We start from the raw sequence: 26,208 nt of genomic DNA on the forward strand, positions 1-26,208 counted from the left end.
TCCACCAAGAGTGTCTTTCCGCCGTCCACCTAACCTTCGTAACCTCTTAGTTCATCCCTATGAAATCCCCAAACCACCTTCCCTACCCTCTGGCTCCTACCCTTGTAACCGCCCCCGGTGTAAAACCTGTCCCATGCACCCTCCCACCACCACCTACTCCAGTCCTGTAACCCGGAAGGTGTACACGATCAAAGGCAGAGCCACGTGTGAAAGCACCCACGTGATCTACCAACTGACCTTCCTACACTGTGACGCATTCTATGTGGGAATGACCAGCAACAAACTGTCCATTCGCATGAATGGACACAGGCAGACAGTGTTTGTTGGTAATGAGGATCACCCTGTGGCTAAACATGCCTTGGTGCACGGCCAGCACATCTTGGCACAGTGTTACACCATCCGGGTTATCTGGATACTTCCCACTAACACCAACCTATCCGAACTCCGGAGATGGGAACTTGCTCTTCAATATATCCTCTCTTCCCGTTATCCACCAGGCCTCAATCTCCGCTAATTTCAAGTTTCCGCCACTCATACCTCACCTGTCATTCAACAACATCTTTGCCTCTGCACTTCTGCCTCGACTGACATCTCTGCCCAAACTCTTTGTCTTTAAATATGTCTGCTTGTGTCTGTATATGTGTGGATGGATATGTGTGTGTGTGTGCGAGTGTATACCCGTCCTTTTTTCCCCCTAAGGTAAGTCTTTCCGCTCCCGGGATTGGAATGACTCCTTACCCTCTCCCTTAAAAGCCACAGCCTTTCGTCTTTCCCTCTCCTTCCCTCTTTCCTGATGAGGCAACAGTTTGTTGCGAAAGCTTGAATTTTGTGTGTATGTTTGTGTTTGTTTGTGTGTCTGTCGACCTGCCAGCACTTTCATTTGGTAAGTCACATCATCTTTGTTTTTAGATATATATTTCCTACGTGGAATGTTTCCCTCTATTATACACACACACACACACACACACACAGATATATATATATATATATATATATATATATATAGGGAAACATTCCACATGGGAAAAGTATATCTAAAAACAAAGATGATGAGACTTACCAAACAAAAGCGCTGGCAGGTCGATAGACACACAAACAAACACAAACATACACACAAAATTCAAGCTTTCGCAACCAACGGTTGCTTCGTCAGGAAAGAGGGAAGGAGAGGGAAAGACGAAAGGACGTGGGTTTTAATGGAGAGGGTAAGGAGTCATTCCAATCCCGGGAGCGGAAAGACTTACCTTAGGGGGAAAAAAGGACAGGTATACACTCGCGCACACACACACACACACACACACACACACACACCACACACATCCATCCGCACATACACAGACACAAGCAGACATTTTCAATATATACACTCCTGGAAATGGAAAAAAGAACACATTGACACCGGTGTGTCAGACCCACCATACTTGCTCCGGACACTGCGAGAGGGCTGTACAAGCAATGATCACACGCACGGCACAGCGGACACACCAGGAACCGCGGTGTTGGCCGTCGAATGGCGCTAGCTGCGCAGCATTTGTGCATCGCCGCCGTCAGTGTCAGCCAGTTTGCCGTGGCATACGGAGCTCCATCGCAGTCTTTAACACTGGTAGCATGCCGCGACAGCGTGGACGTGAACCGTATGTGCAGTTGACGGACTTTGAGCGAGGGCGTATAGTGGGCATGCGGGAGGCCGGGTGGACGTACCGCCGAATTGCTCAACACGTGGGGCATGAGGTCTCCACAGTACATCGATGTTGTCGCCAGTGGTCGGCGGAAGGTGCACGTGCCCGTCGACCTGGGACCGGACCGCAGCGACGCACGGATGCACGCCAAGACCGCAGGATCCTACGCAGTGCCGTAGGGGACCGCACCGCCACTTCCCAGCAAATTAGGGACACTGTTGCTCCTGGGGTATCGGCGAGGACGATTCACAACCGTCTCCATGAAGCTGGGCTATGGTCCCTCACACCGTTAGGCCGTCTTCCGCTCACGCCCCAACATCGTGCAGCCCGTCTCCAGTGGTGTCGCGACAGGCGTGAATGGAGGGACGAATGGAGACGTGTCGTCTTCAGCGATGAGAGTCGCTTCTGCCTTGGTGCCAATGATGGTCGTATGCGTGTTTGGCGCCGTGCAGGTGAGCGCCACAATCAGGACTGCATACGACCGAGGCACACAGGGCCAACACCCGGCATCATGGTGTGGGGAGCGATCTCCTACACTGGCCGTACACCACTGGCGATCGTCGAGGGGACACTGAATAGTGCACGGTACATCCAAACCGTCATCGAACCCATCATTCTACCATTCCTAGACCGGCAAGGGAACTTGCTGTTCCAACAGGACAATGCACGTCCGCATGTATCCCGTGCCACCCAACGTGCTCTAGAAGGTGTAAGTCAACTACCCTGGCCAGCAAGATCTCCGGATCTGTCCCCCATTGAGCATGTTTGGGACTGGATGAAGTGTCGTCTCACGCGGTCTGCACGTCCAGCACGAACGCTGGTCCAACTGAGGCGCCAGGTGGAAATGGCATGGCAAGCCATTCCACAGGACTACATCCAGCATCTCTACGATCATCTCCATGGGAGAATAGCAGCCTGCATTGCTGCGAAAGGTGGATATACACTGTACTAGTGCCGACATTGTGCATGCTCTGTTGCCTGTGTCTATGTGCCTGTGGTTCTGTCAGTGTGATCATGTGATGTATCTGACCCCAGGAATGTGTCAATAAAGTTTCCCCTTCCTGGGACAATGAATTCACGGTGTTCTTATTTCAATTTCCAGGAGTGTATATATATTAACTCTATTTACCCATTTAGTGGCTCTTTTTTGTTTTGTTTCTTTTGTTTTTTTATATTAACTCTATTTACCCATTTAATCTGCATATGCCTCACTATTGTCATGTTCACACTTACATCAATATGATGATGCCCCAAAAGCGTGAAACATGTAATTTCCTGTAATTAAGAGAGATTCTGCAACTGAGGCTGTTTCATTTCAAGAAAATTTCACTTAAAGATATGCTTTAGACGTCAGTCAAGAGAAACAGAAAAATTTTTACACAAATACTATTTTTACTTTATCCCTCGCCAACCTCTGGGATCAAACAATATTGTAGCAGCCATTGTATCATTATTAACCTATTTTATTTTTAACATCATATTTGTGAGATAACTTATGTAAATTGCAGTAAACTATACCAATACCACACAGCCAATTTGTAAAGTGACGTCAACTTCAATGATATAAAACATATAGCAGTCACTAGCTTTCAACATCAGTTTGATCTCTGTATGAAGCATAATACATGGGTTCCATTTCATTTGTTGGCAATATGAGTTATTTATGCCAGCAGCACCAATGCTAATCCGATAGACTGTTGCTATATGAATCATGTCAATAAGAGACACCTGTCTGATAATATTTGTTCTTTATTATGTGGCTCGAACAGCAACTGCAGCAAAAATGACACCATGACAATGGAGAAATTATGTTTCTCCTTGGAAGTTACATCAGTAGGGAACAGGAGTCTTGGGACTTGCATTCCATCCCAACCACCACTTTGGATGCTCCACTGTTTAATAAAACAACCTCTCCAGTCCTTTTCCTTCCCCTTCAACCCTTCTGCTTGAAGAAGGAGCCACTGGCTGCAAAATCTCGCCAATCATAACAGTCTTTTTTGTGTGTGTTCTGGCGCCATTTGGTGAGTAGATTTTTTTTATCTACCCAAATAAATAATTTTACCACTGCATAATAAGTATGATCCCACCCATGCAATTGTAGCTGAAAGCAATTTTGATGAGTCAGCAACAGAAATTTCATTTCTTTTTGCTGAATATGATAAAATATTTAGAGAGACCATTTACTTTATCTAGAAAGTAAGTTACATCGGTTTGTACAACAAGAAGCAGAGAAGAGAGTGACACACAGTACTGATACTGAAGCAAATACACAGATGTGAAAAAAAAACACTGCACTGTTACTAATTATGAACTTTGCGCTGTTTATGTACAGAACATTGTCAGAGACGATATTGTTCATCAACAGTACTGCATGTTTAAAAGTAAAGGAAAGTGTTCATGATGATAAAGGGGTTAGCTGCCCACATAATACTTTACCAAACAAGAACAAAACTTATACATGTTAGTGTAACTATTCAGTGACAACCTCAAGCAAAACAGGGCAAGAAAATGGTTACATAAGTAGAAATATCTTGAAACATCAAGAATACCTCATTTTACTATATCAAACAAAGGCAAATCCAGGATGGAGTACTGACAATATTATGAAAAGGATAGATTGCTACTCACCATATATTCCTGCCATGTGGTGAGTAGCAATCTATCCTTTCCATAATATTGACGTTTTATTTTATACGAGATGAAGTAATAGAATACAGATTTCAGAAGTGCATGTGCAGTGAGAAATGGAAATGAGGTGGAATGATTATTTCCTACAAATAACACCTGTTGCAAGAGCTTCAGCAGGTACTACAAGTTAAACTGGCTAGAAGACTTGTTGATGTTCCAGCCAACTCACGAGTAGTGGCTTCAGTCATGGGATTTACAATATGATAATAGTTATCCAGAATAATACTAACCACAGCTGACGAATTTTGCTGCCAAAATAAAAACACCAGTTGAGAGGGTCTAAACAAGGGAATGTAGTTCGACACTGATTTCTTCGCAAATGCACAGTATAAGAACTTGTTCAACAATGTTAGAAAATAGTGCGAAACATTTCAAGGGAGCCAATGGGAAGAGTTTACTCTAAGGAAAGGTAAGTACATAATTACTGAAGGAGGTACGGAAAATAATCAGGAGAGAAGATTGGTAGTGACAGACTAGATATGACTTGGGGGCAGCAAAGAACAAGCATAGGCTTGGAGCAGTGAGTAGTCATATGGTCAACAAACGGCAAGACACTGTGGGGAAAACACTGAATGTTCTGTGGTCAAGATGGAAGTAGTAATAAGGACTCCAATAGCAGAGTTCAGTAGAATTAGGCTTTTAAGTTTTTGACAGCAGACTTGAGAAAGGCATGCTACTACTTAAATAATTTTCCTGTGCTAGGATAGCAATCGAAAACAGGTCAAAAATTTAATTAACAATTTTTTTCTAACTGAACATGCACTCAGTTTAACTGAAACTGAATAAATGCTATTTTGCAAAATATTTATGTTCATATGTTCCCCTCTCATTAGTTAGCCAATCCTTGTGATTGGTTTACATGAGTATGTATATTTTGTTAAAATGTAAAAAATCTTATTTCAAAAATCGTTTAATTGCTTAGGTGACATACACATACAAAAATTAAAATATGATGACTAGACTAGTTTCAGATGTCAATGTAACCATTCTCAGATCACATTCATTTTAGACACAGTTTGAACAAAAACTGGACATACTAACAATAATCATATGCAATAACTTGCATTTGCATAAGAGGCAAGTTCAGTGAAACAAAGTTTAGTTGTAGCAGCACGATAAAAATAAGACTGGTTCTACACTATGGGTAATAAAATTGTAGTGAAACATGAAATATAAAATGGCCAGGATTGACAAATTTCAATACTTCCATAGTGTGGCCTCATGGAGAAAATAAATTAATGGAGTTCATCATCACCTCAACTCCATTCATAACAACATTCAGTTCACTATGGAAATAGAGGAAGATGATTAATTGTCTTTCTTGGATGTCCTAGTTGGATGGAAGAATGACGGTCCTCTGGGGTATTCAGTTTATCATAATCCTACTCATACTGATTTGTATTTGCAAGTATCAAACTGTCGTCACCCGTTGCAAACTACGAGTGTGCGTAAAACACTTGTATGCAGAGCTCACATAGTTTTGGATCTAGACAGTTTGCCTTAAGAGCTCACCCACTTAAAGACAGAATTCAGGCAAAATGGATATTCTACCCGGCAGATTAACAGGGCACTATCAATCAAAACCAAAAACCAGGAAGTGGATAAAGAGAAGAACATGCTGACAAAATCTTTAGCTTTTGTTCCTTCTGTGTGCAACATTTTGTTTAAAATAGCAAGAATACTCCATAAATTTCAGATGAAAGTGGTTTTCTGTCCACCACCTAAGATCGCAGACCTGGGATCACTGAATGACAGCTTGTTATTGTGGAAGGCTGGAATTTATGAAATACATTGCCAATGTGGTATGGCTTACGTAGGTCAGAACACACACAATGTGGAAGAACACTGCACTGAACACCAATGATGCAATCAACTTTTGCAACCAAGTAAGTCCACTATTGCTAAAAACTGTATTTCTTGTGGACATTTAACAGAGTATGAGAAAACAATGATCCTGACCAAAGAAACACCTTTTGGGACTCCATTGTTAAAGAATCCCTACAAGTCCACCTAGAGGAAAATTTGATGAACTGTGACAGCAACTAGCACTTAGACAGTGTGTGAAACTCCAACATCTCCATGATTTTCTCTAGAGTGACTCAATGGCCACAGTGAGCAGTAAACCAGAGGACAGCTGAGATCTGCAGTGTCACTAGTGAGAAGACTGCAATCGGGAAATGTGGTCTGTTTGTCAACTTGATTTTGACGCATGAGCATAATAGTCGCAGCATGCCATACATTGTGGATTGGAGGACATCTCGTCAGTCTTTGTGGCTCACATAAGGATAACTGGCAGGTGCCCAGTCAAAATATCATGGGATGTACTGAATGGCAACCAGCTGCAAGCCTGAAATTTGTTTAAACATTCAATTCAGTAGGAAAATTTTAAAATTTTCAACATGAATGGGCTCAAGAGGAATTTACAGTACTAACTGTTGGCTTTCACTAATGACATAATGCTAAGAGCTGCTATGATTTCACTTCATGGAGCGCATTTTAAATTCCAATGCTCCCCCTAGAGAAATTATACTTTTAATTTTTGTTGTATAAGAGAAACAAAATATTGTCTCGTTCCCACTACAGCTGTAGTTTCTTTTAAGACACCTAGTTAATTTTCTTTCCAATAAATTGTTAAAGTTCTTGTGTGACAACTGTTTCCATATACTGCTGATACATCCATCTTTTACCTTCTTCTGCCTATAAATATACAAATTAAAGTCCTCTGATGTGGTTTATGTCTGTATATTTGGGCTAATCTCAGGAACAACTTCAGAATTCTGGTATGATTTTCACTAACAGACTGATTCCAGTGGGAGATTCGTGTGCATAATTTATAAACATTTTGTGCAAACTGGCTGAACTATGATGAATTAAAGTCCACTACTACTGTGAAAATGGTGTCATTGTCATCCAGTGCTGAACGGCATAAATGCTAGGAATAAGATAAAGCCACACGACTGCAGCACCAGGCCAGCAAAAGCTACTGTTACCTGGAGGCAGTGCGAGCTTCTGCTACCAAGAGTCAGCACAGGTTACCAATACTGGGAGGCCAGTGCAACTTCCTACTGACTTCCAATTTGACCCGTACTGCAGGATGTATCAGATATTAAGCTGATAAGAGCAGTTTTAGTGACCGTTACACCAGACAAGTTGCCCAGCTGTAGATACTTGGAGTTACCTATGTCAAGCCAGGATGGGTCACTAGTTTATTCACAACTGCATATCACAATCTCCACTTGCACTATTTAGCTAAAGTGCATTTTTTTATATTAGTTTTGATTTCTTTGAGATACATAGTTTACTTTTAGTTCGTATTGTTTATCAATGTATCCACTACAGCTGTACAGCTTTTAAATGAGGCACTCAACCTGTTTTTTTTCAAAGTAGCTTATATTTGAAGCTGTGTACAACAGTCTCCAGCTTCAATTTATTTATACAAATATTTTTCTAGGTAGGAATACCAAAAATGTAGGAAAAGACAGGTTGTTACTTACCCCCCCCCCCCCCAACACACAACAGAAGCAAGCACACCTCATGCACACACAGCTGCCAACACCAGCTTCTCTGGCCAGAATGCATACTGGTCTCAGATGCTGGAGTTGGCAGGCGGGTGTGCTTGAGATGGGCTTGCTTTTGTGTGTGTGTGTGTGTGTGTGTGTGTGTGTGTGTGTGTGTGTGTGTGGGCACGCGTGCGTGTGCGTGCACCTCTTTTACTGATGTAGGCTGAGACCAATAGCTTTATGTGAGCGTCTTTTAATTGTGCCTGGCTACAGTTTGATGTGTCTTCTTTACAGTAAGTAGCAATCTGTCTCTTCCTACATTGTTGATATTCCTACCTGGAGTTTCCATGTTTGAAATATTTTTCTAGTTCACACTGTGTATTGTGATCTCCATTACAGCTGCATATTTTTTTTTGTTTTACGCCACTAAATTTGTTTCCTTGCAACCAATAGTTGTTCTCCGTGACAAGTCCTTTTTGGTTTACTAATAAAAACTACATCTGTGTAGCAAGGTCTTTACTTGAGTTATATACATTTCTTCCCAATTCTAGCTATAATTTACTTATGATCAATATTTTTTTAGTTCAAACTGTGAGTCATGATGTCTACTACCGCTGCAGAACTTGTTTTTAAGACACTCAATGTGCATTTACTTCCAAGAAACATTTATCTTATTTATATATATTTGATCATAATATTTGCAATTGAAATATTTTTTCCCAGTGTAGTAAATTTTCAACAATATGATGCCTTAGTTGCCATGTTGTTTTCCTTAGTTGCCATGTCGTTTTCCATATCTGTCATATGTTCACTTTGAGTGCTCTAGCCTATTCAACAAATTTACTAAAATGTATAATATACAAAATATATAATACATTAAAACAAAATATGTCATACTTTGAGTGCTGTACATACAAGACAACAATTCTGACAGTGTTAGAACCCCAACAGGAACTGTCTTAAGTTTCAACAAATAACTGAACAAAGTGCTAATAAGACTTAGTAAAAACACATAAAAAGTGGCATATTTTAGGTTTACAACAACACAACTTATTTTCAATGTTGTTATGTTTTGAATCTCTTTAAGTACTTCAGTGTTTCAGTCTGAGTTGGACGGCTATAACCACATCTGAAGATGAAATGGAACAATTTCAAAACAATAATGTGAACAATATACAGTATGCCAATAAAACAGCTGACTGGATTATCCACTAACAGTCTGCTAATGAAACACAAATGAATACTCCAAAAGATTCCATACATGAATATGAATCACATCAAAACAAAGTCACCTCTGTGGTAACCAGTATTAAGAAGTAATAATACTATAACGTTGAAGATAAGGCTTCCTGCCACTTCAGTTTTTCTATTACACTTTAATTTTCATACAGTATTAATAACAAAGCTATATCATAAAATGCTACTGATGTATCGTACCTGCTCTGGGATTTGCAGGGTCCAATGATGGTGGTTTTGAGCTTGTGAAACCGAATTTCTCTAATAAGCTTTTCTGCCTCTCCATTACTTCTTCTCCCAAACCAGCTTCAATTAATGCATCTTCTTCTTTCTCTAACTCTAATTGTTCTGCCTCTTTCATTGACACTGACAAAGCCAGTGCCAACTGTAGATTTTGATCCTTAGGCACACCAGTGCCCTAAGAAACAGAAACTCAAATTAAGCTTTAGAAACACACAGAAGCAATATATACAAGTGTCATATAAAACATAATGTACAGACAACTGAAGTCATGATGCCACCAGACTGCATGACATAACAGCAACAGTTGATACGTCACTGAAGAAACATATTATCTGTGTTCTTATGGTGACACACGGTGAAAGTGAAAACCATGTGTAATTGAATCTGCATCAAAACAGTTTACAGTAAAATAAGTTTTAATGGAAAAAAATGACTGAAAGTTACAGTACTCGTGAAAGCCTGTTGAGTATGAGTGGACCAAGTTCAAAGCCATCGTACAATATGCATTAGATGAGTATGTGCCAAGCAAGATCGTAAGAGATGGAAAAGAGCCACCGAGGTACAACAACCGAGTTAGAAAACTGCTGTGGAAGCAAAGGGAACTTCACTGCAAACATAAGCATAGCCAAAGCCTAGCAGACAAACAAAAATTACGCGAAGCGAAATGTAGTGTGAGGAGGGCTATGCGAGAGGTGTTCAATGAATTCAAAAGTAAAGTTCTATGTACTGACTTGGCAGAAAATCCTAAGAAATTTTGGTATTATGTCAAAGCGGTAGGTGGATCAAAACAAAATGTCCAAACATTCTGTGACCAAAATGGTACTGAAATAGAGGATGACAAACAAAAGGCTGAAATACTAAATGTCTTTTTCAAAAGCTGTTTCACAGAGGAAGACTGCACTGTAGTTCCTTCTCTAGATTGTCACACAGATAACAAAATGGTAGATATTGAAATAGATGACAGAGGGATAAAAAACAATTAAAATCGCTCAAAAGAGGAAAGGCCGCTGGACCTGATGGGATACCAGTTTGATTTTACACAGAGTACGCGAAGGAACTTGCCCCCCTTCTCGCAGCAGTGTACCGTAGGTCTCTAGAAGAGTGTAGCGTACCAAAGGATTTTCAAGAAGGGATGCTGAACAGATGTGCAGAAATATAGACCTATATATCTAATGTCGATCAGTTGTAGAATTTTGGAACATGTATTATGTCCGAGTATAATGACTTTTCTGGAGACTAGAAATCTACTCTGTAGGAATCAGCATGGGTTTTGAAAAAGACAATAATGTGAAACCCAGCTCATGCTATTCGTCCACGAGACTCGGAGGGCCATAGACACGGGTTCCCAGATAGATGCCATGTTTCTTGACTTCTGCAAGGCGTTCGATACAGTTCCCCACAGTTGTTTAATGAACAAAGTAAGAGCATATGGACTATCAGACCAATTGTGTGATTGGATTGAAGAGTTCCTAGATAACAGAACGCAGCATGTCATTCTCAATGGAGAGAAGTCTTCCGAAGTAAGAGTGATTTCAGGTGTGCCGCAGGGGAGTGTCGTAGGACCGCTGTTATTCACAATATACATAAACGATCTTGTGGATAACATCAGTAGTTCACTGAGGCTTTTTGCAGATGATGCTGTAGTCCATCAAGAGGTTGTAAAAATGGAAAATTGTACTGAAATGCAGGAGGATCTGCAACAAATTGACGCATGGTGCAGGGAATGGCAATTGAATCTCAATGTAGACAATTGTAATGTGCTGTGAATACATAGAAAGAAAGATCCTTTAACATTTAGCTACAATATAGCAGGTCAGCAACTGGAAGCAGTTAATTCCATAAATTATCTTGGAGTAGGCATTAGTAGTGATTTAAAATGGAATGATCATATAAAGTTGATCGCCGGTAAAGCAGATGCCAGACTGAGATTCACTGGATGGATCCTAAGGAAATGCAATCTGAAAACAAAGGAAGTAGGTTACAGTACACTTGTTCACCCACTACTTGAATATTGCTCACCAGTGTGGGATCCGTACCGGATAGGGTTGATAGAAGAGATAGAGAAGATCCAACGGAGAGCAGCGCGCTTCATTACAGGATCATTTAGAAAGCGTTACAGAGATGGCAGATAAAGTCCAGTGGAAGGCTCTGCAGGAGAGACGCTTAGTAGCTTGGTATGGGCATTTGTTGAAGTTTCGAGAACATACCTTCACCGAGGAGTCAAGCAGTATATTGCTCCCTCCTACGTATATCTCGCGAAGAGACCATGAGGATAAAATCAGAGAGATTAGAGCCCACACAGAGGCATACCGACAATCTTTCTTTCCACGAACAATACAAGACTGGAATAGAAGGGAGAACCGATAGAGGTACTCAAAGTACCCTCCGCCACATATCGTCAAGTGGCTTGCGGAGTATGGATGTAGATGTAGTTATAACTAGACCAGAGACTGTGGTATATATCCCACTAGAAGCAATCTGTCTCAAGGGAGGAGCAAGTTAGCACAAAGAATGCACTGAAAATAGGTAGCAGCATACATGCAGCAGTAGCTGGTGAAGGAGATGTGTCATACTAAGCAGGAGAAATCTATGTTAGTAAGACTTGCCAAAATTTCAACAGTGCACATACACCACGTCTAGCAGCATATCACCTGGTAGCAGCTGCAAGTTGCCTGACTAACAGCTTCCAGGAGAAACAAAAATTTGATTTTCAACATTTCGCTTGATTACTGATGAAGTTAAAAAATTAAATTGCCATGATAATCTATTCATAACTCATTATGAAGTATGATCCTATGCTAAAAGTTTAACACACAAGTCGACTACTATGGTTAGAAATTGTAAACAATGTAACTGACGATGCACAAATATCAGCACTTTATTCATATCCAATATTTGAAAAGAGAGCCCTTAGATGCTTCCAGCAACCTTTACACATAATTTCAAACCCTTAGGAAACTTTTTCTCACTGACCACCCTCCCCCCTCGCCCCAACACATACAAACTCCTTTGTGCCTGGTTCTTGAGGATGGTGGGAGGATTGGGGAGGGGGGGAGGGGAAATGGCATGGGAGATCTGCTTGTGGACTAGATCTCGGGGGATAGTGTCTATCTGTGAAGACTTCGGTGAGACCCTCAGCATACTGAGCAAGACAGTTCTTGTTATTGCAGATATGCCGTCTCCTGTTGTCCAGGCTGTATGGGAAGGATTTTTTGGCGTAGAAGTAATGACAGCTGTTGAAATGCATGTACTGTTGGTGGTTGGTGGGTTTAATGTGGACAGAGCTGCAGATGGAGCCATCAGAGAGGAGGAGGTCAACAATGCTCGGTTGAGGAGGACTACGTGAAGTGGATGGGAGAGAAGATGTCGAGGTTGTGAATCAAAAAAGAAAGGCTTTCTTGGTCCTGAGTCCAGGACATGAAGACATCATCAATGAACCTGAACCAGACCAGAGTTTGGCATTGTGGGAGGCTAGGAATGTGTCCTCCAGATGGGCCATAAGAAGGTTGGCATAGAAGGGTGCCATGCAGGTGCCCCTGGCTGTGCTGTGGATCTGTTTGTATACCTTCCCTCAAAGGAGAAGTCGTTGTGAGTTAGGATAAAGTTAGTAAGCTGTATGAGGAATGAGTTCGTGGGCTTGGAGCCTGAAGGATGTAGGGAAAGGTAGTGTTCAATGGTGGTAAGACCATGGACATGAGGGATGTTGGTGTATAGGGAGGTGGCGCCAACAGTGACAAGTAGGCTCCCCAAATCCACAAACCTGACAATCTTTGATGCCCCTTTGTGGCAAGTTATTGTGACCCCCCTGAAAGAGTTTTGTCCCTCACTGACCAACACCTCCAACCAATTGCTCATTATCTAGCCTCCCATGTCAAAGACAACACCCACTTTCTTCATCAACTCTCCACCATCCCCACCCCTTCATCTCCTGGATCCCTACACATCACTGTTGATACCACCTCCCTATACACCAACATCCCTCATGCCTATCGTCTTACCGTCATTGAACTCTAGCTTTCCCAACATCCTTCAGACTCCAAGCCCACTAACTCATTCCTCATATACCTTACTAACTTTATACTAACCCACAACTACTACTGCTTCGAGGCGAACCAGACAGAGTTCGTCTCTCTCCCCACCTGTACATTACTATCCTTCCCCCTTTGCCGCCCCCTCCACCCCTTGCATCTCACATGATAGCTGCATTCCGCCCCGAGATGCTGGAGTTGGCGGTCATGTGTGCCTGAGGAGTGCTTGCTTGTGTGTATGAATGGTGCAAGTTTATCTTTTGCTGATGAAGGCTGTGGCCAAAAGCTTTATGTAAGTGCCTTTTAATTGTGACTGTCTGCAACTTGTAGCGTATGGGAAGGATTTTTTGGCGTAGAAGTAATGACAGCTGTTGAAATGCATGTACTGTTGGTGGTTGGTGGGTTTAATGTGGACAGAGCTGCAGATGGAGCCATCAGAGAGGAGGAGGTCAACAATGCTCGGTTGGGGAGGACTACGTGAAGTGGATGGGAGAGATGATGTCGAGGTTGTGAATCAAAAAAGAAAGGCTTTCTTGGTCCTGAGTCCAGGTCATGAAGACATCATCAATGAACCTGAACCAGACCGGTGTTTGGCATTATTGATGAATTGTTCTACTGGGAAGAAATATGGATGGGCTGTTAATCAATCCACTATGCAGTCAACGTGGTGAGGCATAGTTTGCTACCCTACAGTCTACATGTGCTATAAATTACACAAGGAATGACATACTCTTAAGTGACATAACTGACAAGAGGTTTCTCCTTACACATGATTATCGTGTGAATTAATGCTGATCCCAAACTACAAGATTTAGAATTACTTAATTGTGAGCTGACACTGTTGTGAGCATAGCTCTGCTGAGGTTTAGCATTGTTCACATGTCTTGCCAGTCTCTTTAGGTCCTGACAAGCTAGTTTACTATGATTATAGTTGTCGAAGACCATGCTGACATGTGAAATCCCAGGACAATGGTATTCTGTCCCAGGTACAAGAGCACTGGAAGTAGCAGCTTCATGGCATGGCCTGTGACCACCTACTTCTGCAGCCCACCTCGCTACACAACATCTGGCTAAATCAATAATAAAATTAAGACATTCAATGTTTCTACCACTTTTTATTTTGAAGTAATAAATTACAGATCCAAAGACAGGTTTACATCAAATGCCAAGTTATGAGAAGTGTAGTGAAAAACTGAAGACATAACAGAATTGATATCAGGCATGTGATTTGCTATGAAGCGTCATCTTTAATGTAAACAAATAAATTAAAAACAAAATTACATATAATGACATAATCTTGGGTAGAACAACACGGCTTATTATAATAATACATAATAAATATTCCACTAGTCTGATTCAAGTCTATTCAAGTATATGATTTCCGATGATGAGACAGACCTCTATAAATAAAAAAAAATTACAGATGATGACTAAGGACAGAAAATCTCATTGCAAGTCAATAATCGCAGATTTCAAAGACAAAATATGATCAAAATTAAAAGAATGTTTCTTCAGTGGGAAACTTTTAATATGATATCAAGCGTAACAGGGGTCACATTTCAGCAGAATTTGCCAAGAAGGTCCATATGTAAGAACTTAACATATTATGTTACAACAAAACAAACAGAAAATGGGCTTGGCAAGAACCAACAATTGGAACTACAAATAAGACTCCCCATACATCATCAAACAAAACAGAAATTGTACAGGTTCTGACAGTCCTATGCCACCTTTAAAAAACAAGTAATTATGGACTCATTCAATGAAGATCAAAAATACATTAAATCAAAAAGAAACAGTTTCATCAGAGAGGGACTCAGAAATGCAGAAATATTTAAGAATGAGGAAGTGTATCACATTACATTAAATAACAAGTTCAGCAGCTTAGAAAATGAAGTACAGACAAACAAAGGAACAATGGTCAATTCTTATGTAAAAAGTAAAAGATGTGACAGGTAGTATGAATAAACTGAAAGAAAAGAAATATCCAACAAAAAACCAGCAATTATCAATGTGAAGGAAGGGTTTGAAGTAAACGATGATGGGAACAAGTTAGATTATGCTGAATTGCATAACATTATTTGAGAGAAATCTGTGTTGGGGAGACATCACATTTCTCCAGTTAAGATGTTGAGTGCCACAGTAACTTAAGAAAGTGATAAAACTTTACAAGCATTCCAAAATTTTTGTAAGCAGTGTAGTTCAAGCTCTACTATATGGCTTATCCAGTTTACATTTTCATCAATATGCACACCTAAGTTCTTCGAACTTTCTATCCTATTTATAACTGGCAAAGTACATTTATAGTAGATGGAGTAGTTTTGCCAGTACAAATCTGTAAGACTTGAGCTTAATCAATGGAAATGTGAGATGCCAAGAAGGGCTCCCCATCCAGCTGTCATCTGAGCAAAAACATCATTTCCTTGGTTTCCAAATTGGAATAGAAGCAGGTGACTCATAACAACCATTACAACCGTGCGCCTAAATCATAGCAGAATTTCCAAACCATCTGCTCTGAGTAGGTTTGAAGGAATATGATTGAAGGAATCTACATTATGTGACATATGCAATGAAGGAGACATGAACCATTTACTACTATTGTGTACCAGATGCAAGACACAACAAAAATCTTTTATCCAAGCTATGGTTAATGCAAAGGTTTCCATACCAACAATGGCTGCAGTGTTGCTGTCAACCCGGAAGAGTGAACTATTATGAAATCTTGTTGTTGTTGTGTTCTTCAGTCCAGAGACTGGTTTGATGCAGCTCTCCATGCTACTCTATCCTGTGCAAGCTTCTTCATCTCCCAGTACCTACTGCAACCTACATCCTTATGAATCTATTTAGTGTATTGGTCTCCCTCTACAATTTTTACCCTCCACGTTGCCCTCCAATACTAAATTGATGATCCCTTGATGCCTCAGAATATGTCCTACCAACCGATCCCTTCTTCTAGTCAAGTTGTGCCACAAATTTCTCTTCTCTACAATTCTATTCAATACCTCCTCATTAGTTATGTGATCTACCCATAAAATCTTCAGCATTCTTCTGTAGCACCACATTTCAAAAGCTTCTATTCTCTTCTTGTCTAAACTATTTATCGTCCATGTTTCACTTCCATACATGGCTACACTCCATACAAATACTTTCAGAAACGACTTCCTGACACTTAAATCTATACTCAATGTTAACAAATTTCTCTTCTTCAGAAACACTTTCCTTGCCATTGCCAATCTACATTTTATATCCTCTCTATTTCGACCATCATCAGTTATTTTGCTCCCCAAATAGCAAAACTAATTTACTACTTTAAGCCTCTCATTTCCTAATCTAATTCCCACAGCATTGCGCGATTTAATTTGACTACATTCCATTATCCTCGTTTTGCTTCTGTTGATGTTTATCTTATATCATCCTTCTTTCAAGACACTGTCCATTCCGTTCAACTGCTCTTCCAGGTCCTTTGCTGTCTCTGACAGAATTACATTGTCATCGGTGAACTTCAAAATTTTTATTTCTTCTCCTCTGAATTTTTCTTTTGTTTCCTTTACTGCTTGCTCAATATACAGATTGAATAACATCAGGGATAGGCTACAACCCTGTATCACTCCCTTACCCACCACTGCTTCCCTTTCATGCCCCTCGACTCTTATAAATGTCATCTGGTTTCTGTACAAATTGTAAATAGCCTTTCGCTCCCTGTATTTCACCCCTGCCACCTTCAGAATTTGAAAGAGAGTATTCCAGTCAACATTGTCAAAAGCTTTCTCTAAATCTACAAATGCTAGAAACGTAGGTTTGCCTTTCCTTAATCTATTTTCTAAGATAAATCGTAGGGTCAGTACTGCCTCACGTGTTCAAACATTTCTACGGAATCCAAACTGATCTTCTCCGAGGTCGGCTTCTATTAGTTTTTCCATTAGTCTGTAAAGAATTTGTGTCAGTATTTTGGAGCCGTGGCTTATTAAACTGACAGTTCGGTAATTTTCACATCTGTCGACACCTGCTTTTTTTGGGATTGAAATTATTATATATTATCAAATATGATATTCAATCAGTCAAATATGTGTGATCTAACTATCTAGGCAGACTGTATACAGGATGTATAGTTTTTTATTATGATATGGTTTTCTTTTTTAATTATCATAGTATAATTACTTTGTGAGTAGTCTCTAGTGGTGTCATTTATTCACGCCCTAATTTTTTTTGTAAATAGCAATAAACGAAGTGCACAGCAGAATAACCATCAAGAATGAGACCATGTAAATGTGATGGAAGGCTGTAGAGCGATGGCCAAATGCCAGTAAAAAAAAGGAAATAAAAACTGTATGGTGTATGTTTTTTCAGAGTTTAAAGCTAGTCCATTAATAACTTTAATAAAAAAAATTTCATTTATTATTTGCCTGTGGATGGTTCTTTTATCAGCTTGACAATTATGCCTTACCATCTTAAAAAGGATTAATTTTGCCTCCTGATTCAAATAAAATGTTAGATCATTAATGAAGTGCAACACTATTAGTGTGTCCTGATTGTATTCTACACAACACCCCTTATGATTTCTTCTCACATAGACAGGCACCAAAAAAATGTGTGCAGGTAGTGCTAGTAAACTGGTGTATTTGAGATAAACCTCTCCATAATCAACACTACAACTGATCCTTCCATCACTTGCTTCAGCAACTGCCTCTGGGATGTAATCTGTTCACTGGAACTGATTGTCATAAAAATACTCTTTTTATTAGGAAAGAAACAAACAATGAAAAATCCAGGATGGAATGTAACAATATTATGGAAAAGAAAGTTGCTACTCACCATACAGTGGAGGCGCTGAGTCGCAGAGAGGCACAACAAAAAGACTGTCAAAAATAAAGCTTTCGGTCATCAAAGCTTTCGTCAACAATAGATGACAGACACATGTCATCTATGACTGATGAAGGCCTTAATGGCCGAAAGCTTTATTTGTGACAGCTTCTTGTTGTGCCTATCTGCGACTAAGTATTTCCACTATATGGCGAGTAGCAACTTTCCCTTTCATAATATTAATAGAAAAAAAGTTCCACTCAATTCCTATTTATTCTTCATATCCTCCTACAGTTTCTGTATGTGTCTTGGGCAATATTACATTTATTCTTAGTCATACAATATGTCATTCAATTTGTCATCCCTTTGAGTCTCATTCTTTAGCCCATCCTACAAAAAAATTACTTCCTCCACTCCTCCTTCAGCTTTGATCATATCCTAATGCCTTTTGAAGTATACATCTCATAGTGTTTGATGGTTCCAAATATTCCATTTCACCACAGTTGATGCAGCACAAAGAATTCCAGTCCCACATTCTTTCTTGTTTGTTGAAAAACACTCAGTGATGATGGTGAATAATGAAATTAAATAAAAGAAAATCCAGGAAGAAAAATATGAACTAGAACAGTTGCTGCCCACTACATACAGGATCCCGGCAGGCACATTTAAAAGTAGACTGTTGGATAAGTTACAAAATCCTTCAACAGATGAAAAAACACACACACATTCATACACACACAGCTCACATACACATGTCCACTGTCGTCTGGGTGCTTAGATGTTACTAGTGTGAGTAGTATTCTCAGCAAGGATTGGTAGTGGGGATACAGAAAAGGCAATGGCCTGGAAGGGGGAGGGATAGTAGGATAGGGGTTCAGGAAGATGATGGGAGTGTGCAAGGATGAGATGGGAACAGGTTGGTGGGTTGCTGGATGCAGCATAGGAAAGCCATGCTGAATGAAATAAAGAAGGAAAGAAGAGAAGCAGATTAGATTAGATTAGATTAGATTAATACTAGTTCCATGGATCATGAATATGATATTTCGTAATGATGTGGAACGAGTCGAATTTTCCAATACATGACATAATTAGGTTAATTTAACAACATACTTAAGTTAATATAACAATTTTTTGTGTTTTTTGTTTTTCTTTATTTTTTATTTTTATTTTTATTTTTTTATTATTTTTTTTAAATATTTTTGTTTTTTTTTCTTTTTTTTTCTTAATTTATATCTAAAAATTCCTCTATGGAGTAGAAGGAGTTGTCATTAAGAAATTCTTTTAATTTCTTCTTAAATACTTGTTGGTTATCTGTCAGACTTTTGATACTATTTGGTAAGTGACCAAAGACTTTAGTGCCAGTATAATTCACCCCTTTCTGTGCCAAAGTTAGATTTAATCTTGAATAGTGAAGATCGTCCTTTCTCCTAGTGTTGTAGTTATGCACACTGCTATTACTTTTGAATTGGGTTTGGTTGTTAATAACAAATTTCATAAGAGAGTATATATACTGAGAAGCTACTGTGAATATCCCTAGATCCTTAAATAAATGTCTGCAGGATGATCTTGGGTGGACTCCAGCTATTATTCTGATTACACGCTTTTGTGCAATAAATACTTTATTCCTCAGTGATGAATTACCCCAAAATATGATGCCATATGAAAGCAATGAGTGAAAATAGGCATAGTAAGCTAATTTACTAAGATGTTTATCACCAAAATTTGCAATGACCCTTATTGCATAAGTAGCTGAACTCAAACGTTTCAGCAGATCATCAATGTGTTTCTTCCAATTTAATCTCTCATCAATGGACATACCTAAAAATTTGGAATATTCTACCTTAGCTATATGCTTCTGATTAAGGTCTATATTTATTAATGGCGTCATACCATTCACTGTACGGAACTGTATGTACTGTGTCTTATCAAAATTCAGTGAGAGTCCGTTTACAAGGAACCACTTAGTAATTTTCTGAAAGACAGTATTGACAATTTCATCAGTTAATTCTTGTTTCTCAGGTGTGATTACTATACTTGTATCATCAGCGAAGAGAACTAGCTTTGCCTCTTCATGAATATAGAATGGCAAGTCATTAATATATAATAAGAACAACAAAGGACCCAAGACTGACCCTTGTGGAACCCCATACTTGATAGTTCCCCAGTTTGAGGAATGTGCTGATCTTTGCATGTTACGAGAACTACTTATTTCAACTTTCTGCACTCTTCCAGTTAGGTACGAATTAAATCATTTGTGCACTGTCCCACTCATGCCACAATACTTGAGCTTGTCTAGCAGAATTTCATGATTTACACAATCAAAAGCCTTTGAGAGATCACAAAAAATCCCAATGGGTGGTGTTCGGTTATTCAGATCATTCAAAATTTGACTGGTGAAAGCATATATGGCATTTTCTGTTGAGAAACCTTTCTGGAAACCAAACTGACATTTTGTTAGTACTTCATTTTTACAGATATGTGAAGCTAATCTTGAATACATTACTTTCTCAAAAATTTTGGATAAAGCTGTTAGAAGGGAGATTGGACGGTAATTGTTGACATCAGATCTATCCCCCTTTTTATGCAAAGGTATACCAATAGCATATTTCAGTCTAGTTTAGAGGCAGCCTTCGTCCAGTACTGGATATTCAATGGCTGACGATGATGATGATGACCATTAAAATCATCACAATTTCTTGAGTCTCCTGCACATTAAACCAATAAATTAAATTCACACATATATTAGGAATAAAATTCAACCTCTGAAGAACAGAGCAGAAACAGGAGTAATCTTCTATGAGACTACGGTTCTACTGCCACTTGTTCATGGGAATGAATGCCAAGTACCTACAAAAGAAACTTTACACAAATTAGAAACTTCTGACATGAAATTTCTGAGAGTAAGAGGCTGGATAGGAGAACACCACATTAGAAATAAATCAATGCCACTACAGGTAGAATTAGATGCACCTAAATGTAGGATAATTAAACAAAAAATGGTTCAAATGGCTCTGAGCACTATGGGACTTAACATCTATGGTCATCAGTCCCCTAGAACTTAGAACTACTTAAACCTAACTAACCTAAGGACATCACACAACACCCAGTCATCACGAGGCAGAGAAAATCCCTGACCCCGCCGGGAATCGAACCTGGGAACCCGGGCGCGGGAAGCGAGAACGCTACCGCACGACCACGAGCTGCGGACGATAATTAAACAACCACGCTACAAAAATACACAGTACACAAACTGATATGCAAAGGAGATGCAGAACAATTTAAAGAGATGTGGGTAGACAATTTATACAGGCAGAGAATGCTTAAAGACTTATCAATGAAAACACAAAATGCATAAATAAGATGATATTTGTTAAAAGGACTTTTAAATGATTGGTGCCTCCTCAGTGAAACTGAGGAAAATGTATGATGACATTACTTAAAACTTTCGAAAAAAAAACTGCCAGCTGGAGTACACAGAATGACAATAAGAAAGTGGTTTTACACTTTGTGCAAAAATATGATCGCTTACACACACCAAATAATAAAAAATATATCAAATTGCACAATAGTAAATAAATTTTTATTAACATACCTTGTTTTCTGTTGTATAATAATTCTAATTTAGTCAACAGCTACTTACAACCATTGACATACCAAGTGGAATTAATATCATATTAAACAACATAAACAGACAAAAAATTACATTAACAGAATACAGATAACTTTGCAGATGAACAAGTAACAGTAAATAAATGTATGTAAAGGAACAAAATTATGAGAAGGAAGTTGCTACTCAGCATATAACAACAAAATGACTCTCACAATTATAGCTTTTGGCCATTAAGTCCTTCATCAACAACAACAACACCCCACACACACACACACACACACACACACACACACACACACACACGTGCAAAACCGCAACTCACACATACAACTGCGGTCTCAGGCAACTAAAACCACACTGCAAGCAGCAGCATCAGTGCATGATGGGAGTGGTGACTGTGTGGGGGTAAGGAGAAGGCTGGGTCAGGGAGGGGGGAGCGACAGTATGGTGGGTGTGGCAGACAGTGAAGGGCTGCAGTTTAGACAGAGGGCAGGGGAGAGGTGGGAAGGGGGTAAGTAGTATGTGTGTGTGTGTTGTTGATAAAGGCCTTAATGGCCAAAAGCTATAAATGTGAGTGTCTTTTTGTTGTGCCTATCTGTGACTCAGCATCTCCATTATAAGGTGAGTAGCAACTTTCCTTCTCATAATATTCTTACATTCCATCCTGGATTTTCCACTGTTTGCTTTCATAAAAAAACAAAGGTACTTTTCCACTTTTGGGTGAGACTTCATCACTGATAGTAAACAGTGAGAGTAATAAATGATAACATTTCCTGCATATTGTCATACATTGAGATAAAATCACAAAATTCTTTTCACAGGTTCCTCTGTCAATAAAGAGCAATGCAATTAAAAAATTTTATAAAATTGGGAAATGTTCAGAGAAGGCTTTTGACAATTGTTGTGTGTCTGCACAAGTCAGGAGGAAAGATAGGCAAAGCTGTATAATTTGCCCACACTGTTTACAAAATTTTTCGTTCAGCCAATTGTCATTATTTCTGTTTAAAGCCCAAAACTTCATGTGTACTGTAAGAAATACTTGTTTCAAAAGTTCTACAACTGCTGCAATTCTTCCCATCAGTTCTTTTTGCAGATGATCCTTCTGTCTTAGCTGAAGGTCAGGATTTGGAAAAAAATCCCAAATCTGTGATCAGAACCCTCAGTACCTTCGAAGCTTGGTTTCAGCTAAATGGGTTAGATCTAAACGTACCTGAGACTCGACGATGCAGTTGAAAACCAAACAGTCAAAATGTGAGCAGATTACGATTGTGCACAACAACCAAGATACAGAAGATGACTCTGTCAAATTCTTAGGTTTAAATGTAGATAAAAATTTGAGCTGGCAGGCACACATTGAATACATGACAAACAAACTGAGCAGCTTTGCATTTGCAATGCAAATATTATCAACTGCAACTGACTTGGACACACGAAAAGTAGTATATACAAGCTACTTTGAAAAATGGTTCAAAAGGCTCTGAGCACTATGGGACTTAACATCTATGGTCATCAGTCCCCTAGAACTTAGAACTACTTAAGCCTAACCAACCTAAAGACAGCACACAACACCCAGTCATCACGTGGCAGAGAAAAGCTACTTTGAATCCATTATTAGGTACAGTATTGTTTTTTGGGGTAACTCGACAAACATAGTGTGGATACTAAAAATACAGAAAAAAATCACTGCAAATCACAAAGAACAATGTCAACCATTATTTAGAAAACTTAAAATATTAACTCTGCCATCTTTATACATATATGAGATTATTATATTTTTGTACACCAGACATGAATTATTTGAGGGAAACCATTTTGTCCATTCACATGATACCAGAAACAATGAAAATTTTATGCTCCCCCACCCACCGCCTCAGACTGTATACCCAGGGACCTCAATACATGGGAATGAAAATTTGTAATAAATTAAAAGGAAACAAGTTGATGCAGATGAATTTAGGTTCACTTAAAAGAAAGCTATATGAGGTGCTGCCACTGAAGTGTTATTACTCAGTGGATGAATTCATGCAGGGCAAACTGGAAATTTGAGCTGGGTACAATGTGTTACATATTCCAAGAAATATCCTTATAGTGTTATTATTTAGTGTAGTGCTATTATTTATTAATGTAAAAAATCACTGTAACTGTATTATAAATTTCTGACATGTCTCCTGTACGCAGACCAAATGGATTGCAAATGTACAACATGAGAGGAATGAAACACAATTCACAATTCCCTTCCCAGCACTGGAAGATACAATTCAGGACACCAACAACTGTTGAAGAATGAGAGAGATCTTGGGGTCCAGTGTCTTATTAAATGGTTAACTTTTTTGTGAAACAATAAGTATGGGAGAGGAAGAAAACAATGGTTCATAACTCATGTAGCAGCAAGTGGTCTTCTGAATATTTTTCCGTATTATGACTCACCTTGTAGAGTGTCAGTACACAGTGCCTACTACACGTGAAATAGTCACTTATAGTGTGGAGGACAGGTACACATTAGGGATCAGCAAGAAGTATGTTGCATAGTGGATGAAACACAAAAAAAGTGTGTGTATGTGTGTGTGTGTGTGTGGGGGGGGGGGGGGGGGGGGGGTTCAGGCATACTTAAATAGGTGTTCAGTTCATAGATTTTGTGCAGTGAACAACATTTGGCCACCTGATAGTTCAGTTCACTCTGTATATTTGCCAGTGGTTACCATTCACACAAATGGGAAGTTATTTAGGTATTTTTATGACCTCAAGGAATGCTGAGGAGCAGGTTTCACAATGGTAATGAATGGGCTTTTAGATTTTCACAGAAAATTAGGATTTTGAAGATTTCTAAGCTTTTTCACCCAGGTGGTGTCATCCAGAAGGCACGATATTTCAGCAAGCTGACTTCTTGCCATCTTCAGACAACCCTGGTGACTGACTGTCTTCTGCTGGATGTCAACCTTATATTCCCTCACCATGCCCAAAGCCTCTGGCCAGAAATCTAGGGTGCAAATGTGGTGCTGCAGTGGGAGAAGTGTGTTGCTGAGATGCAATCCAAGGCCCTCAGCCACGCTGAGTGGACGCTGAATGGGTGCTGATTGGCACAAGTCTCAGCTGGCAAAATAACAATACATCCCCTTGTCTGTTCAGCTGGCACGACATGTGCAGATTTCCACGTCGGTTGCTGCTGCGCTTTGACCATGCTGAAGGCTGGGTCCCTAGCCATGCTTAGCTGAAAACTGCTGCCTCATGTAGCCAGATCACTACAGCTCTTTTTCACTACAATCCAATAAGATGTTGGACTGTTGCATTAATTTGGGGTTGCTGTAATTGATGACATACGTGTTGGAGATGCAAGGCTGTGCCGCAGTGAGCTCTGTCAGCTGTCCATTGTCAGTGTGGTCTTTAAGCTCAGCACATCTCTCCTGTACCATCCGGATAGTCTTGCCAACACAGATTTTCCCACACTGACAAGAGATGTGCCAGACTCCCAGTTTCTGGAGATCTTATGTGGAGAAGTAAGTCTTATGGCTACATGGCAACACGGCAACAGCAGCAAGCGAGTGAAATTGGTCAGCAGTACGTAATATGTGCACAAGCATTCAGACAATACTTTGCCAGATCATGTAAAACCATACCAATGTTATATACTTTGAGTTTCAGCATGATCCCACTGATTAGTTTCCACAAAAATCGAAAATTTCAAAAGTACAAAATATTATGAAAGATAGCCTATAACATTGTAATTTTGGATTTAGATTCCACTTTATGCAAAATCAAACTGCAGAGATTTTTATGATGTTACCTCTCTTATTTTTAAAGTTACTAAGTAAAAACTGATTTATGTACTAAAATTTGTAAAATCATGGTAGATTAACTAGCCTTTAGAAGTAAGTAAGAATGAAAAAATTACAGCACCATGTTCATTAGAAGTAGTGATGAAGCTGTATCAAATTGAAAGATAATTATGTAACTTTACAGAGGTACAGCTGGTACAACAGACATAATTCAGAGATCACAATGTACCCTCCGTTCCTTAGAGAAATTCTAGAAGTCTGAATTTAAAGCTATCTACTTGATATTTTTATGGATCATACACAGAGTACAGTATTCATGTACAGCAGTGATAGTGGACAGCTCTCCACTCCATCTGTTTGTTCATAGTAATTCCCACTGAATGGACAGTAGACTGATGTAGGCACAAATTCAAACTGTTTCATTAGTGCTGGGTTAAGCTTTTCTCTTATGGCATTAGGGAGTCTCTTAGGGGTACCCTTGTAAAGAGAGACATCACTTGCACTGAATTTCGTTTATGGTGCTGGCTGTCAGGTGTTGTGCTAATTCATATGTTGGTGTGCTTATGCTGCTAACAATAGGGCATATTGGCATTCCTTTCTTGTGGACTTTAGGTAATCCATAAAGCCTACGGGTCGAGGCTGCTCATGGAC

General features: G+C 39.5%; 1 protein-coding gene across 4 annotated transcripts in view; it reads right to left on the minus strand.

Moving 5' to 3' along the window:
* Positions 1-26,208, minus strand: part of LOC126416674 (uncharacterized) — a 213,201-nt gene that overhangs the window by 134,949 nt on the left and 52,044 nt on the right. For all 4 annotated transcript variants that reach the window (XR_007575492.1, XM_050084477.1, XM_050084476.1 and 1 more), the window contains exon 4: positions 9,305-9,521. Coding sequence is in view for 3 of the 4 variants with exons in the window: in XM_050084477.1 (XP_049940434.1) it covers positions 9,305-9,521 (217 nt within the window). In the remaining variant the exon portion in view is untranslated. The remainder of the gene's footprint in view (positions 1-9,304; positions 9,522-26,208) is intronic.

The sequence above is a fragment of the Schistocerca serialis genome, chromosome 8 (genome assembly GCF_023864345.2).
Source record: "Schistocerca serialis cubense isolate TAMUIC-IGC-003099 chromosome 8, iqSchSeri2.2, whole genome shotgun sequence".
Lineage (NCBI taxonomy): Eukaryota > Metazoa > Arthropoda > Insecta > Orthoptera > Acrididae > Schistocerca > Schistocerca serialis.